This window comes from Parus major, chromosome 20, assembly GCF_001522545.3.
Source record: "Parus major isolate Abel chromosome 20, Parus_major1.1, whole genome shotgun sequence".
Classification (NCBI taxonomy): Eukaryota; Metazoa; Chordata; class Aves; order Passeriformes; family Paridae; genus Parus; species Parus major.
The window spans coordinates 466,597-483,221 of record NC_031788.1 but is presented as its reverse complement, the minus strand read 5'-3'; the positions used below and the strand labels follow the sequence as shown (position 1 = coordinate 483,221).

At 42.5% G+C, this 16,625-nt stretch overlaps 1 protein-coding gene across 6 annotated transcripts in view; it reads left to right on the top strand.

The window, feature by feature from the left end:
- NDRG3 (NDRG family member 3) overlaps positions 1–16,625 on the top strand; it is a 64,034-nt gene that overhangs the window by 24,561 nt on the left and 22,848 nt on the right. For 4 of the 6 annotated variants that reach the window (XM_015647569.2, XM_015647567.2, XM_015647563.2 and 1 more), the window contains exons 2-3: positions 3,427–3,531; positions 8,973–9,008. In XM_015647569.2, coding sequence (XP_015503055.1) covers positions 3,475–3,531; positions 8,973–9,008 — 93 coding nt within the window. In that variant the 5' untranslated portion in view covers positions 3,427–3,474. The remainder of the gene's footprint in view (positions 1–3,426; positions 3,532–8,972; positions 9,009–16,625) is intronic. The other 2 variants (XM_015647570.2, XM_015647568.2) reach the window with 1 other exon arrangement.

Here is a 16,625-nt window from a genome sequence, read left to right as displayed (position 1 = left end):
GCATCCTCTTTTGAGAATTTTTTGTGGCCTTTTTTACTCAAATGGGCCTGTTTGCCATATTTCAAGCCGAAACATATGTTGCTGTTAGCATAGCAGGGTGCTCAGGTGCAGTTGTGGCAAATAGTCATATAGAGCTAGTAGATTTTATGCTGTAATGACAAATTGCACAAATCTAATCTAGGGCAATCACATTGAGCTTGCTAAGACCTTGGGAGGAGAAAGGTACACGTGTCTGTCAGTGGAATATCCTCTGACTAGATTAAAATTAGGTCCTTAGGCTGTGTCAGCCGTTTTCTGGAGAGCTTACTAGTGAATGGATTGGGAAGAGCTGGTTCAGCAAGCTAAAGCAGCTGCTTGCAAGCAGTGATGGGAACCCCCTGTGCCTTTTCCTTTAAAAAACTTTACAAGCTAGGTGAAGAGATATAGAATCAAAATGTTTAGAAAAAAATCCACCATCTGAGGCTGTGCAGGTTTAATCTCTGTCTGATTTTGCTCTCAGATCAGCAGTTCTCAGTGACTTCCTGGCTCACCTCAGTATTTGTTTCCCACTGGAGAGATCCTTCATAGGTCTTCTGGGTGAGAATGTGTTAAGAGCTAGGGAGCTTCCCAGGCTGACTGTGCTGCAGACTTACAGCAGAGCAAGTCTCTTACTGTTCTGTGAACTTCCCTACAGAGGTTTTCACAGTTATTTGAACCCAGCTGTTGTTAAGGAAGGTTGTCTCTTCTGTCTCAAGGAAGTTTCACATAATTCTCAGCACCCAAATCAGCAGCCCTTTTTTGTTGCTACCCAGCTTGCTTTAAGGAAAGGGCAGTGCATAGTGCACGTTATGGCTAACAGCAGCTGGCTCCAGAGACCTCCCTTCCTGTGAGACAGCATTTGGGGCAATAGTGGACCAGGAAGATAAACACCAGGTTAATTTCAGAGTTTTTAAAATACTGTTTATTAAGTGCACTGTAGTTGCATCTAGAGACCAAGTATTAAATCAAAGTTGAAGAGATAAATTCATTTGATAATCCTTGCTTTGAACCCCTACTAGGTTTTTATTTTTCTCATATAATTAATGATTAATTACATTATTATTTTAATAGCATTAACTATTAATATTATTAATTATATCACTTATATTATTATATTAATAATTATTATCATTATTAATGTAGTGCATGGTTATAAAATGTGTCCCCTTCTCTAGACTTTGCACACTTCATGGATGTGCTTGTATTGACAGCAAATGATATACCTGGGCATGTTTGTGTAGGATCTGAGGCCTCTCTGGGACTTTCTATAGCTCAGGGGAAACTAGAAGAAATACCTGCAAGGCTATAGGAAAAGTTTCTTTGAGCAATCTAATGCAGAACAATTGGTGCTCTGAAGTGTCCTTTGATTAGCCACAGCTCAGTAGAGAAGGGTTATTATATTGGTTCCTTCCTTCTCTGTAGGCTCTGGTTTAGGCAAAAATGCAAGGTGTCAACCCAAGACTCAGGAAAACTCCCATGTGTATAAAAACCCCCAGAGAAAGGTGGCTGGTGTGTGCACAGTTTTTAATTCCTTTGGGTAGAGTGGGAAGTTTCCTTGTCTCTTGGGTGACCCCAAGAATAAGCATGACCTTCTTGCCTGCCACCAGTGAGTGTCTTTTCAAGGGACCATAAGAGAAGGGTTACACTCTCCAACTAATGAGGTGAAGGTGATCGTTCTAGTACGGTGTCACCTGCCTGCACCTTATCTGCAGATAAGCTGTGTGATGCTTGTTTGAAATTCCTTTTGTGTCTGTAACCTCATGTGATGCTGTTTCGGAGAGAACCTGGTAGATATTGTGCTCTTGATCAGTCCCAGTGTATGTGGAAGTTGTAATTCCTTAGTAGAAATATTTTTTTATTCCATAATATCTTAGTGGTATGACAGTAATGAGCTTTCCTCTGGGGCTTACAGTACACTATATAATGGCTCTTACTCCTCTTCTGAATAAAAATTCATTGTGGGGTAAGGGGGTTATTGCCTGTAGATTAATCAATTTCTTGAAACTCTCACAGCTGGTATGTTTTACAGCAAAAAAAAAAGTCTAAAAAAGAAAAATAATTGAGTTTCCCAAAGCAAAGAAACTAAAACATATGCATGTTCCTATGGCTGATTTTCAGAGGGAAAGGCATTTTGTGTTGATTTGTTTCCTGACAGACTGGCTTCAGCCACACCTGTGTTATTCCTGTCACAAAGGGTGCAGCTTTGTGCAGCACTTGGGGTGCGAGGGACCCCTTCTCCCCAGTGCATGTTTGTGTTGAATTAAGGTGAATGGTGAACGCAATTGTTCTTTTTCCACTCTTTTTCTTTCTGTGGTTAGTAGCCTGTAATATCTTAGACAAAGATATTGGTGACAGTATTCAAAAGTATTTTCCTAGCACACTCATCTGATACTCAGGAAGTCCACCATATGCTTACTTCTGTTCCATCAAATTAAGTTGATGACTTTGTTTATTTCATCTGCAGTAATAGGTACAGTTTTCCTGAACAATCAGGTAGTCTGCACCATCAGGTGTGATAATCTCTTGACAGAGCACTTTTCATGTTGCTGCAGGTGCTTGCACTAGAAATTCTTCTGTCTAGAAACACAGCTAGGGTGTCTAGAATAAAAATTAAATGTGTTGTAAACTCAGCCACATTGTTTCTCTATCTTCATTGCTGTATTTATACTCAAAGATTTCTCCTCTAGTTCCGTGGCAGCAGCAATTTCCCACAGACATATGGCAGCTTCTTATACTATTTATTACATTTTTTTTTACCTTGCTGACTCTGCACCATCTGATAGAACGATGGTTTGGGCTGCCATGCTGTCAGTGTTGTCTGCACATCTTCCACTGGACCAGCACTGTCTAGGGCCATTTTTATATCTCATCTTGTACATCAAGGGCTTCCCTGAGTTCTGAACTCTTGCATCCTGCCAGCAAAGAGCATGGATCTCCACACCTCCATCTCCTGTGTGTGGATGTGGTTTTTGCTGTGTGTCTCAGGGAAACAGCACAGCCTTGCCTTGGGTGACAGGATGATGGGGTTTGAGTATGTAGGGGACAACAGGGGAAGTCAGTATTACTTCATACAAAACAGTTTTTCGCTCTGCTGATCAGGTAATTTCCAGCTCATTTCCAGACATGCTATGGCTGAAATACTACCAATGCATGGAAGTAGATGCAGTTTCTCACTTGAAAGGCCTGAGGTTTCAGGGGCAGCTTTCAGTGGGCAGGGCAAGGAGTAACTAGACAGACACAGTGAGAGCAGAGTTTGCCTTCTGCACTGACAGGTGCTTCATGTTGCATCAAGAACCAGTTTATTGCAGGCTTAATTTGAAGCACAGACAAGTCTAATGGAAAGTCTCTAAGCGTTCTTTGATTAGCATATCTTGTAATGCTGTTTCTAACAATATGCCTTTGTTTCAGAATCCCTATTTGTTGCTTTGAGGATTAATTGGCTCTACTTCCAGCACAATGGATGAATTGCAGGATGTTCAGCTGACAGAGATCAAACCACTCCTGAATGACAAGGTAATGCTGGCTGCTGCTTTGTCCTCACAGGTGTACTTGGGATGACTTTGTGTCTGGCAATGAGTCCTAGCTGCCAGAATCTGTCTACAGATTGAAGAACCTTAAGTACTGAAACTCAGTAAATTCTTCCCCACTCTGATAATCTACCACATCCATTCTTCCAAAGTCTCAGGTAATTCACAATTCAGGTAATTTTGGAGTTCTGGCCAAACAGTACGTTGTGGCTGTACTGAGGATTTGCAAAGGCTGGGCAGCAACTGGAAAAGTGATCACATTCCTTACCTGGTGTAGTTGTAGAACCTCCAAGTTTCTCCTTGTTAGAAAATGCTGGGCTGTGTCCTGGTTTTTGTTTGTCTGGTTTTGGATTGTGGTGGTTTTGTTTTGTTGTTTGGTTTGGTTTTTTTTTCTTCTTTCTGTTTAAAATATTCTGTCTTAAATGATCCTTTGGTGTTTTGACCCCTAAAACAGCCCAGCCCTGTCTCCCTGGATTTAGTAATGGAAAGCAATTTCCTTTTAATGTCTGCAGAGCGCAGTTAGAGCAGTCCAGACTCATGCAATACTAAGACTTTGGAAAGTCATTGTATCACAGTAGCTATTTAAGTCTTTCACTCTGTCTTCTGTGGACTGGGGAAGAGCCATCTGAGCTCACTGGAAGAAGAGCATCACTGGATTCTGCCACAAACTGTTGTTGAGAGTGCCTAAGTTCATTACAGGCATCCCAACAATATCTAGCATCTTGCATCTACAAACTGATTATGAGCAATGTGGTTTGGTCGCTTTGCATAGCTCTGAGCCAAGTCAAATGGTGTGGGAAGGAGTTCCTAAGGCTTTGCTGTTTGATGGCTGATGATCACTAACTGGCTTGTGCTGCCAAAGGGCTGTCTGTGGTGCTTTGTGCACTCACTGTGTGCTTGCAGAAAACTGTTTTGTCCCCCACAAAATGGATGAAATCTCTGGAATTCTGCTATGTTTTAGTCTGTACTGATTAGTTTTTGCTGATTTCTGTAGTGTCCTAGCATATCTGTTTAGTATCTGTGAAATCTAAAAACTCAGCTGAAATCTGCAGTTCAGCTGCCTGTTGTAACAGACTAGTGCTGACTACTGGGCTTCCACCATTTTTAAAAAAGTGTTTCTTTGAAGGCTGAGTCTTGAAAGTATAATATCAGTGTAGATCAACAAATAAAAATATGGAATAAGGCTCTGAGGGCAGTTTGTTAATTTCAAAACATCTACAAAAGACAAGCTTCCTAAATGCAGTGGCCTGGATCTTGCTCTTGATTCTCCTGGGATTTTCTGTGTTTGAATTCAGCTGGGTAGGTTGCCCTTGCTTCAGTCAGCTGACCTAAGTAGGAAGCATTGAAGCATGCCAAATCAAAATGGTTTTCACTTTATAAGTTTCCATTCTTTCTGTCAAGTATTGCCTAGTTAGCCCTATCCAGTCCTTGCTGTGGTGTCAGTTGTGGTTCAAATGCAGAGTGGGCACCCAAACAGAGCAGCAAGTGGTGTTAACCACTTGTGCAAAGGGCACATAGAGAGTGATTACTTCTTTGCTTGACTCAGTGTTGAAGTTTCAGGAAATTTATAGTGTCTCAGTAGGGAGAAATATGAAGGGTAGTTTCAGAACTACTTCCATACTGTGTGGGAAGAGAAGTATGTTGTGGCTCTCCTTTTCACGCTTTGTTTTAACAAAATGAGGGCCTCAGGGAGCAGCCACCTGGGAGGGATGGCCCTTATTAAGGCTTTCAAGCTTGAGATAATACATGTGTACTTTTTAGACATAGTTTATGGAGCGTGAGGGTGTGGTTCAATAACCTGCAATTCTGTGCAAGGTATCAGAGTCCAAAATCTATTGAGCTGGCAGTACACTAAGGTTTTTACTGACCAGCCTCTTTAGGCATAGGAGTTTGAGTCAGCATGGATTAATGGCCAGAAAAAGTTTAGTAACACTCTTAAGGTGCTAATGAATGAGTGCTTATGAGCTCCTCAGATACAAAGGCTACTGTACACAGAGAAGAAGCTCTGGTGTCTCAAACTCTGGAACCAGTGGAATTACCAGTGGAAATGGAAATGGTTTGTATCTTGTTCACTTGTCTGAACTGTAGGTAATGCCACTGTGGACCACTGGGTCCTGGCTTTGCTCCTCCCCAAATCAGTAAAAAGTTACGAGCTTGACTTTTAAAGAATATAAACACTATTTTGTTTGTGTGAAATTTAAGCCTAATATCAAGTTCAAAGAAGTAAAATACATTATGTTTGTTCACCTCATTCAGGTTCACTAAAATGCAGTGACTTTTTACTGGGGAAGCAAAGGAACTTCCATTGTTCCCATTTAGTTGAAAGAAAGATAAAAAGAGAATATTGCCTGATCAGAAAAACTATCCCAGTGACACTTTATTCTTCTGGCACCTTTGATTCCTGTTAATTCAGCCTCAGTGAAAAGTTACTGAAATGCCAGAGCTGAATTCAGGAAATGAAATGGGCAGTCCTTAGGCTGGGTTGATCAGCCCAGCCAGCTCTGTGCTTTGAGGTGCAGCCATGGCATGTTCAGAGGCCTGAAAAACTTGCCTTAAAGTTTCTCAAGTTAAGACAATGAATAAATGGTTTAAAGTCAGGTTTTCAGTGTATTAAAATCAAGCATGTGGGAGTCAGGGCATGTCAGCTTCTTTTGCCTCATGGTACACCTTGACAGCAAGCAGCTCAGTTCAGAGCCCCATTCCTTGCTTTGTGTCATTTCTTCCCCACTCACTTGGGGAATCTCAGACTTTTCTAACTACAAATTCAGATCACCTTCTTTTTTACTTAGCATGCACCATCCAAATCCACTGTTCTATACAGAAGCTTCTCATTTCTCCATAAAGAAATGGGTGACTGAACTGACCTGCTTCACAAGATGGTGGTGGTGTCAGAAATCTCAATTAATTTCAGGGTCTCAAACTGAAATGAGAGGAGGCTGCTTTTTATTTTCTTTTCCCCAGTCCTGAGGATTTAGTGGGTTTTGCTATGTCCTGCTCAAAACATTGCCACAGTTCAACACTTAACACAAAGGAGGAAGGAGGGGAATGGATTCTTAGAACAGATTTACATATATTTCAACTTAAATGTCTCAAAGTACAGAATGTAGGTAACAACCCTTGTCCTTGCTAACACATGGCAAGGCTCTGTGGGGAGGAAAACACGGCCATGCATTTACATGTGGAGACAAATGAGGCTGTTCAGCCAGAATAAATGATTGGAGTGTTTCTTTTGTCCATATGTGATCCTAATTTTCTCCTAGTAATTTTAGTATTAAGGTGCTGTGTTGATTTGGTATAGCCTGGTTTTTGGTAATGAGGGAGGGCCACAGGAGTAGCTTCTGTGAGAAGCTGTTAGAAGCTTCCACTATGTCCAACACAGCCAATCTCTAATGGCTCTGAAGATGGACACGGTGCTGGCCCAATTAGAGAGGTTGGTAATGCCTCTGGATGACATACTTCAGAAGAAAATCAAACCAGTATGCGCACAGCTTTTTCCAGGGGTTGCGAGGTGCCACAGCTGCTGCCATCCCAGTGCAGCCTGTGGAGAGCCTTGCCTGCCTGGCTGCCTCTAGCCAGCTGTGCCACAGGAAGAAGGGCAGGGACAGTGGCAGCAGCTTCTCCTTCCCAGTGCCCTCCATGAAGAGAGGTGTTAAATAGCACCAGTGCCGTGGTGGCCACCACTGCCTGCTCGGTGGTGGCGGAGCCGCACAACTGGCAGCAGAAATATGGTGAGAGACTCTCCAGTCTGGAACCTAGACATGATCAACCTCTTGGAGCTGCAGGATCCTGTAGGAATCTTTGAATTAGCAGAACTTGTTATCAAGAGCACCTACGAGGAGTAGTTTTTCTTGTAGTCAGAGAAGAGGAAGAAGTGAGAATATGTGAGAGAGAACAACAAGGTGACATCAAGGTCAGTGGAAAAAGGGGGAAGAGGTGCTCCATGTGTCAAATCCAAGATTCCTCTTCAGGCCATGGTGAACACCATGGTGAAGCAGGAGCATGTACTCCTTCAGCCCATGAAGTCCATGGGGGATGCAGTGATCCACTCGCAGCCTGTGGGAGAAGTGCTTACACTGGAGCAGGTGGATGCCAGAGAAAGCTGTAATCTAGTGGGAGACCCAAATGGAGAGCCCCTGCTTCCAGAGGCAGAGAGAGGGTCTTTGCTTCCAAACTAGAGCAGCCTATTCTCAGAGGACAGCACCCCATGGACAAGTGATCCACACCACAGCAGTATTGGGAAGACTGTTTGCCTGTGGGAGTCACGCACGTTGCAGCAGTTTTGGCAGGACTGCTGGTGAGATTAGAGCCACACTGGAAAAGTTCATGGACAACTGTCTCCTGTAGGAGTGGCCTCATGGCATAGCAGAGAAAAGACTCCTCTCCTTGAGTGAACAGAAGATCTCGAGCGATGAGCTGACCAAAACCCCCATGCCCTGTCTCCTTGTACTGTGGGTGGGAAGGAGGAAGGGGTTAGGGGGAAAAACAAGGTGTTTTAAAGGCTTATTTTACTTCTCATTATCTTCCTCTGACTCTGTTAATAATAAATTTACTTTATACCTTTAAATTTGAACTGGTTTTGCCTTTAGGGTGTTTTCTCCCAGTGCTCATCTTAACTCATGAGCCCTTTGTTAATTTTTTTCCCTCTTCTCTGCCCAGCTGAGAGCAAGAGAGAGTAAATGAATAGTTTTCCTGGGTGCCTGGTATTTGGCCACTCTCAAACCATGACAGGTGCTATGCCTAAAACACATAAGCTGGAATGCCATCTCAAGTGGTTTGCTCAGCCTTTTGCTGACAGCTGACAGTGATGTAACCTACTCTGGGGTTAGAGAGTGTTTCAGAAAGCACATGGGCACACAGGTTCCTGCAGACCTTCTAACCTGCATGAGATCACCCTCTGGGAAGAATCAGTGGTGAGCTGCTGCACGCAGTTCCCACGCACTGGGGTTTCAAGAACATGCAGGTCACTGTGTGTGTCATGAAAGGATCCCATACCTGAAGTGGTGGTTGCACAGGAGCTGACTGCATGGCTTGTTTTCTTGCACTCAGTACATGAGATCCCAAATTGTTAACGGACACCAGGAGGAGACAAAACCCAGACCCATATGCAGCCCAGGTGTGGCCAGTGTCTTTCCTGTGTGCATCTGTCCCTGCTTGAACACTCTCAGCTGTGCACACAGGTACTCAGTTCCCTTAGCTGGTAGCCCCCTCACAGCAATAACCTTGTTGTATAGGAATGGGCAGGTTTTCCATGGAGTTTGCTTGTACAGCTCTTGCATTTCACTGTTTACCTGACTGCAGCCAGTCTTGACTGTGCTATAGCAGAGGTCTCTATGAGAAACTTTCATGATGTTATTGGGGGTGTTCTGGAGCATTGTGCTGATCTCCTTTTTTCTTTCTTTTTTTCCTGTGTTTTTTTTTTTTTAACAGAATGCAGCTCGCAACTTCCAGGACTTTGACTGTCAGGTAAGACCATGTGCAGGAGACAAGAATCAGTTGGTAACTCCCCACAGTTCGGCAGAAATGTTGAGAGAGATTAAAAAAAAAAAAAAATCCATATTTTAATTTTAGCTCCTGTTAAGGTTTAGTTAGAACTGGAATATATCCAGTGGCAGAAATTGCCCTTCACCCTTACATGACAAGCAGCATGAAAGTTTTGAGGTGCAGACTGCTCTGCTAAGGCTGCACAACATCTTGCAGGATGGCTGGTCTCCTGAATAACAGTTTATTGGAAAAGTGCAGTATGCTGAAGAACTGGAGCTCTTTCATGTCCTGTCTGGTTCATTGGCTGGGAAAGGAGGAGCTTGCATGTTCTTCTACCTGTTTGTTGTGAGAGGAGATGGAAGTGAGAGAGCTGCCCTAGATACAGCATGCTGTTTTGCTGGGGCTGTTTTGACACAGCCACAGTTGTTTACCAGGATTTTATTGATGTTACAGAGGTGAGCCAAATGGCTCTGGTTGCCATAGGAATAATTCTTTCATAGAACTGGTTGCTCCACCAGCGTCCAAGAGAGAGGACATGGTCTGTGATAGGCAGAGCAGAGCACTGGGATTCTGTGTGGCATTTTGCAGAGCACAGGCTCATTTCCCATACCAGATTATCCTGCTGCCCTCTCACTGAACAATATGTGGGTATGCAGATAGTGGCTGTTTTTCTCCAGCAGTTGGAAGCTGCTGTGTCTGTAGTGCTCTGCTCAGCATGGGGCAGGTCATACAGCACTGCTGATGCACACCTGGGGCTGGCAACATCTTGTGATAAATTTAATAGAAGTCCGTTGATGTAGGTGATTCCAAAAGACTATTTGCGAGCCTGTGCACAGAAAGAACGTAGTAAATACAATCCTATGAAGGTAGTCCCTATTTTTTTCCTTCTCTTAATATCAGACACTGATAGAGCAGCTACACATCTCTATATTGCTTTAGCTCAGTTAATTGTGAGCTTTGGTATCTTACAGCATACAAGTATAAAAATCACTAATCTTACCACATTATAACCTTAATGTCTGATCTGGAAAGCAGCAATAGTGTTAAGCAATGGTTTTTCTTTAGAAATAAATAATGTGTTTAAAACACTTTCCTCTACTGTCATGTCTCCATCTATATCTTCGCTGTTGCTTTTAGAGGTAAAGTGTGCTCCCATGTCAGGTGGGTAAAAATAAGTGCAATGCCTTGGAGTGAGTGTAGACAGCAGAGGCACTTCCTGCTGTGGTCTGTGTGCCAGGATTGGGAAAAATATGAATATATTATGTATTGGCCTCCGCTCTGGGCATGTCCATGCCTTGCCTGGCTGTGAGCGGCATGGTTGTGGGAGCCAGAACAGAGTGGGAAGATGGGAAAGAGGCCCTGCCACAGAGCTGTGTGTAGCTGCTGCCTTTTGGCTCTATACTTTCCCTCAACAAGCAAAGCCTCTTTGCATTTTTCTTTAAACTAAGCCCCAGATCTGAAACTGAGCAAGCCCCACAGAAACCTAGCACTGCAGGCACCAACCTGCGAATTCGGCATGTCCTGGAGCTGTGATTGTCCTTTCCAGGGCTGGGCTTTGGGAAAAGCTGGGTGGTCTGCAGCCAGGGAGTGGTGCTCTGGGGAGTTCTAGGCCAGGAAGGACAGGCTTGTTGCTTCTGTGCTTTGCTGTAGTTCACCAGTGAGCTGGTGGCCATGGCAACAGTTGAGCAGGAGGAAAGATGTTCTTTCCAGGAAACCATATAATTCATGTAGAATACCTTTTTCTTTTTTTAGCAATATGTTAACACAGCATCTCTTGTGACTGTAAATATTGTCCCAGCCTCACCTTCCTCCAATATTTCTCCCTACAAGGTGTAGTTTCAGGGCACACCTAGCTTGACATTTCCCCACATCATACTTGGAAAGTACTCCAAGGGCTGGTTTAAGTCTCTGAAATCTGCCAGAGAGGATGGATTGTGTGTTGAATCCTTGGGTTTTCTGTCTCAGTTGCTAATCCCAGGAACTGTACTTACACTTGGAGACTGAGCTTGTGTCCTGTGAAAAATTACTGTTGCTTTTTAATCTAGCAAAGCTCATCTGGCTGCCACATCCAGGCCTCTGTGAAACCTGTGTGACTTTACCGGTGTCAGGGGAATTTGAAGTGAAGAAGGTTGCCAGGGCTTTCAAAGGAAGGAAGATCCTCTTGTGTAGAGAAATATTTAAAAGCATTTACGCTGGGGCATTATTTTAGTTTGTCGTGAGTTTCACAGGGAGGAAGAGCCTTGGAGAGGATCTCAGTTCGACAAGAACAGGCACAAACTGGCCACAGATTGATGAAAGCTGATAACTGGAAGATGGTTTCCAGTTACAGTGCAGTGGAGTTCTCAATCAGCTTCCAATAACAGCAACATCTGCAAGGGACCTGGTGGGTTTTAAGACAAAAATTAAAGAATTTGTGAGATTAACTTTTATTATCTTATACAGTGTAGTGTTTGCAATATGAGACCATGGCATCAGTGATGCGAGACCTGCATTTCAGACCTTTTTATTTTTCTAATAGTTAAAAAAAATCTGTTTTAAATGGAGTTGAAGCTGTAGCTTTGACTGGCCTGACCACATCTTGAGCTGTGCTTGCTGGGCTGCAGGGAGTGTGATGAGGTAAGGGGGTGATGAGGGAAAGGTGAGCCTCTGTGAGGGCTGTTGATGACTGTTGGCAGTGTAGGTCCAGTTTGAGCTCCCTGGTAAAAGATACTGACATATTGGAACAAGTCCTGTTTTATTTCTCTGTGTTATTCTGTTGCCTTGGCCATGAGGTCATTTGCTGTAAGTCCATTACAGAATGTCACAGAGTATGCTGAGGTGGAAGGGGACCCACAGTGATAGAGTCCAACTCTTAAGTGGCCCTTATTGAACCCACGATCTCTGGTCTTTATTAGTACCATGCTCTAACCAGCTGAACTAACCTCAGGGTCCTAGCTCCTTCTAGGACTGACTGATGTCCCTGCCCTAGCTTCTCCTTGGATACAGCCAGAATAGCAGCCACCACTGTTAGTTCTGTGGTGCCTTTAGACCTCCCTCTCTCTGAAATCTGGAATTTCAAAATATTCTTTGCAGCTGGGCCATGCTTAAAAATGGGGAAAGTGTTTAGTTTAATTCTATCTCAGAAACATGTCATTAGCACTGTCACTGACTCTAGGAGGTGTGTAGGGTCAAGCGCACAGATTCCCCACACTGTTTTCTTTATATTTGGCATGTGTTACTTTTCAAGGTAACATGTATATTTAAGGTTTGTAAGATCTTTCCTTTGGTGAAACAGGGTAATGCCATTGTGAATTTCTATTCATTTCTCTGTATGTTTGGTTTTATTTTTGAGTAACTTGCTAGGATCAGATCTGGGCAAAGTCAACAGGACAAGTTTCTGCTTCTTCCTACTTCTGAAATTTGTTACTCTGGGGTGAATGTATGTGAGGAAGCTTTTAGCTTTTCTGGTACAACTGACTTGTAGATACAGCTGTCCTGGTTTTCTTAAACTGTTTATATGCAAGCAACCAAAGCTAACTCTGATATATAACAGATTGCCTGGGCATTAGTAAAACAACCCGTCTTAATCTTGTAACTGCAGTGGAGAGCTAGCATGGGGTCTTAGTGGTCTTTATCAATATGAATTAGGTTATTCTCAAAACTAATATGTATTAACCTAAATCTGAGACCTACATTTTACTTGAATGCAGTTTGAATCCTAATGAAGTCTAGGCTTTGGTTTTCTCAATGTCCATGGGCAGATGGTTGAATAAATGGTCTGGAATGCTGATGGACAGATGGTGTGGTGACCTGCAACTGTTAATAGAGCTGTGCCTGTGCTTTTATTATTATCTGTAGACCCTCTGCAGCTTTCAGAAGTAAGTGTTCTGTCTCAGCCTACATCTCTCTCTTCATTTCCAGATGATTTGCTTTAAATAGAAATGAAGGAATATGCTGATATATTTGTAAAACTATCCAACTAAACCTGTGTTATGTTTCAGTTGGAAATGAGCTGGCATTTGCTCTGATGAGTTGATTTGATCATTTGAGCTGACACTTCCCCTCTTCTGCCTCCCACCAACAGGAAGGTAGAGAGGTGTTTGGCTTTCAGCACACACCATGCAGAAGGGGGCTTGGAGTGTGGAGGTGGTCTGGGATTTGGCTAAGTATTTGCAGAAAGCTCTCATGGAGGAGGAGGAGGCAATAAGTAAGTCCAGGACATGCAGGTTCATCCTAAACGAAAGGGACAAGGCATGCATAAACCCTTGGAGGAAAGAAATTTTTATACCAGGGTATAAAAATGTGCTGTCTTGCTGGCATTAATGGTATGTGGAATTACTCTGTTGCTTGTGCCCACAGTAAAACACAACACAGTGTTTGCAGAGTTAATGTCAGACCTTGATAAGAACTTTTGCCACTTACTTTTTACTGAAAAGTGTCACTTTCCAATAAGCCCATGATTGTGCTGATTTAGTTTTGGAGAAGTTTTTTTTGCAAGTATGTATACTTTAAAAGTAGTTTAAAGCTTTTTTAATCTGCATTTTTAAAAGTTTGGTTATCTTTGCCTAGTCTCTTCACTTTATTTTCACTTGCTCTGCTGTCAGAGAGTATGTGCTTCTGAGAGGTTATTGACATATTCCATTGTTTGCATTTCCTGATGTTGGAGAGGGTGAATTGAATTTAAATGAGAGGGCTCATTTTTTGAAACTGTTAATTTTTTATTTAAGACAACTTGTGAATGCTACCAGTGGAATTGAATACAAAGTGTTTTAAGGCGTCTTCTGTTTACTGTGTTGAAAAAAAATTGAATGTTAACACTTCTGAGGAAGGATTTGCTTTCTGTGTGTGAATAACGGGAGCTGTTCTCACCCCTGTTGAAACATTTTGTCTGGGATATTGAGGACCATCATTCCTCTGATATGTACAACAAGTTCTTTTGTTTGAAGTCCTAGAGTGAAATTAATTAGAACACATAAGATGTTTTGATCTAGAAAGCAAGTCTATTTAATACCTGCTAGATTAATGCTGCTCCTAATCTTATTAAAACTAGCATCACCACTAAAGTACTGGTTTTGACTACTGACGTCACAGCATAAAACACTCTAAAGATAACAATTATTAAAATAGAATTTTATTTTAGCCTTCTTTTTTGCATTATTTATGTTTCTTGGGAAGCTTTTCCTGTGATTCCTCCCATCTGGTTTTCTATCTAAAAGCTCACTTTTTTCTAAAACTGCAATGTTGAGTTCTGGAAAGCTTTAGCTAGCTGGACTTGGACTGGAACATAACTCTTAAATGTATTTGCACAGTACTTCCCTGGAGTTTACTTAAACATTAGTTTTGCTTTCTGTATTCTGTGACAACAGTGTGCCAACAGGGTGATTATGCATTTGTAGTACTTGAAGTTCCTGTGCTTTTTATGTACTTGTAAGTTTTTAGAGCAAAGCCAATACATGTGCTTTAGGTTGGGCCATTTTTATCCATTATGCAACATCCATTAATGGTATTTCACAATAATTAGTGAGTAACTGTACTACCAGGTTTAATTCAATGCAGTTCTAGTTCCCAGGGATATGAAAAGTTTTGATACATGGAACACAGCCCTGCATTCTCTTCTTCAAGAGATTTTGAGATGTTCATTGTCTTCAGCAAGGTACTAAAATGCAGTTTGGGACATCATATTAGTAGGAGGACTGTCCTTGGCTGGAAGCATGGCCCTTGGCTTACCTACCAGGTTCCTTGAGGAGTTAAGGTGATCTGGGGTCTAGCAGTCACACAAGCTATTTCAGGCTCACTTGCGTATTAGCACATTCAGATCTCCCTTGAGCGAGCCTCAGGTTTACAAAGGCTGTGTGTCTGCAGGTAGGGGCACCTTTTGTCCACTGCCCAGGGGATGGGAGAGAGAGACAGTTTCTCTGTTGTTTGCAGCCCATGGGGAAGGCTTCAGTCTCACACACTGCTGTCTCAAAACAACAGTGCAGAGTGCCCCCCTGCCAGCCTTGGGCAGAGCTGATCTCAGCTGCCATGGTTTAATTCACCCAGAACTATTACAGATCTAGGCAGGTCCAGTTTCTGGCCTTAGGTGGTGAAGAGGGGATCTACTCTCAGAGCAGGAGTAAGAAGCACCACTTACTCCTTAGTCTGTGGTGGGTGCCTTGCTCATGACGCGGGATACTTGACTGGAGTGCAAGAAAGTTGTGATTTTAACTTCTTGTAACACATGGGCAGGGCAGGAGATGGAGAAGTGCATCTTTCTACATCTCAGACATATTGTCATGAACTGCTTACTGGTCTTAGCATTGCATGGTTGTAGGGGTTTGTGATTTCTGCTTTAGGAGCACAAACCCAGCTTGTCAGCTGTGCTCGTGTTGTAGCTCACTTGACTGAGTTCTTTGACTGCAGAGCCAGTGTCTGTTCTCTGGCAGTATCTGTGTGTGGAAGTGACTTGCCAGTTCCTGCTGGCTGATGCTGAGCATTAACAAGAGAGAGGCACTGGGTCCATCCTTCACTGTCACCTGCCTTTGGAGCAGGTGCTTGGAACTCTGTCTCCTGTTGCTTTTAAGTTTGTCTAAGGAGATTGCATATCTCATTCTTTTGCTGCTCTTGATTCTCACACAGAAATTCTCTTATTTAAGATTTAATACAATTGCACAGAGTACCAGAAACCATTGTTTGGCTGCATAGATCATATTGTGTTTTCTATTAGTAAGTTTCTGCTCTGTATGGAAATTAATAATTTACTTCAAGATGTTGTTTGAAATCTGATCTTCAGTTACCTCCCATGCAGCCATCTCCTCCAACTCTACTATTTAAAAAATAATTTTGCACTGAGAAGGGGCTGAAGCATTCCACTGCTAGCTAGCTGCCTTAAGGTTGGCAGTACTATAATGGGAAGAGTTACCAGGTGGTGATGTTTTACTGTCTCACAATATTTTTTTCTTATCTTCCAGTCATAGTTTATGGTATTGTTTTAGTAATGTGTAGAAATTTGAAGGCAGCTGTTACCAAGAGCAAGACAAGGACTGAGTCTCTGCTTTAATCTCTCCTTTAGTAGCTGGGATAGGCTGCCCCAGGGGCATGATTTGGTTGTTTTTCACCTTTGCCAAGACTGGCAAAGATGATGTAAAGTAAATAGGTGTAGCCACAGAGTCAGTGAAAAAGGAGAAAGCCTGCCCTGAGTAATTTCTTCCTGAGCATCTCTTCCACCTTACAGCAAAGCAGCAGAAGCAGTTTCCTTTGCTTTAGGTGAACCAGGAGCTGAACATCCTAAAGTTGAAAGGCTTTTTGGGGATGTTTCTAGCCCCAGACATTCAGCAAGCTTGAGCAGAGTGCAAGCAACAGATGTCTTGCTGCTCTGTGTTCTCCCAGGTTTTCATGTTAAAAAAAATAATAAAATGAAGGGTTTTCACAGATGTGTTCTTTATTTCCAGTTTCCAAAGTAAATAAATTCCCAGTTTTTCTAAGGAATTAATTTTGAACTTTGAGCAGCTTCACATTGAAAGTAAAACTCATCTAGTAATGCCAAAAATGAAGCTTAATAAATTAGTCATTAAAAGCACTAGTAATATGAGTTCTAATCATTAATCATTCCCACTGTGAAACAAATGGTTGCTTCAGCCT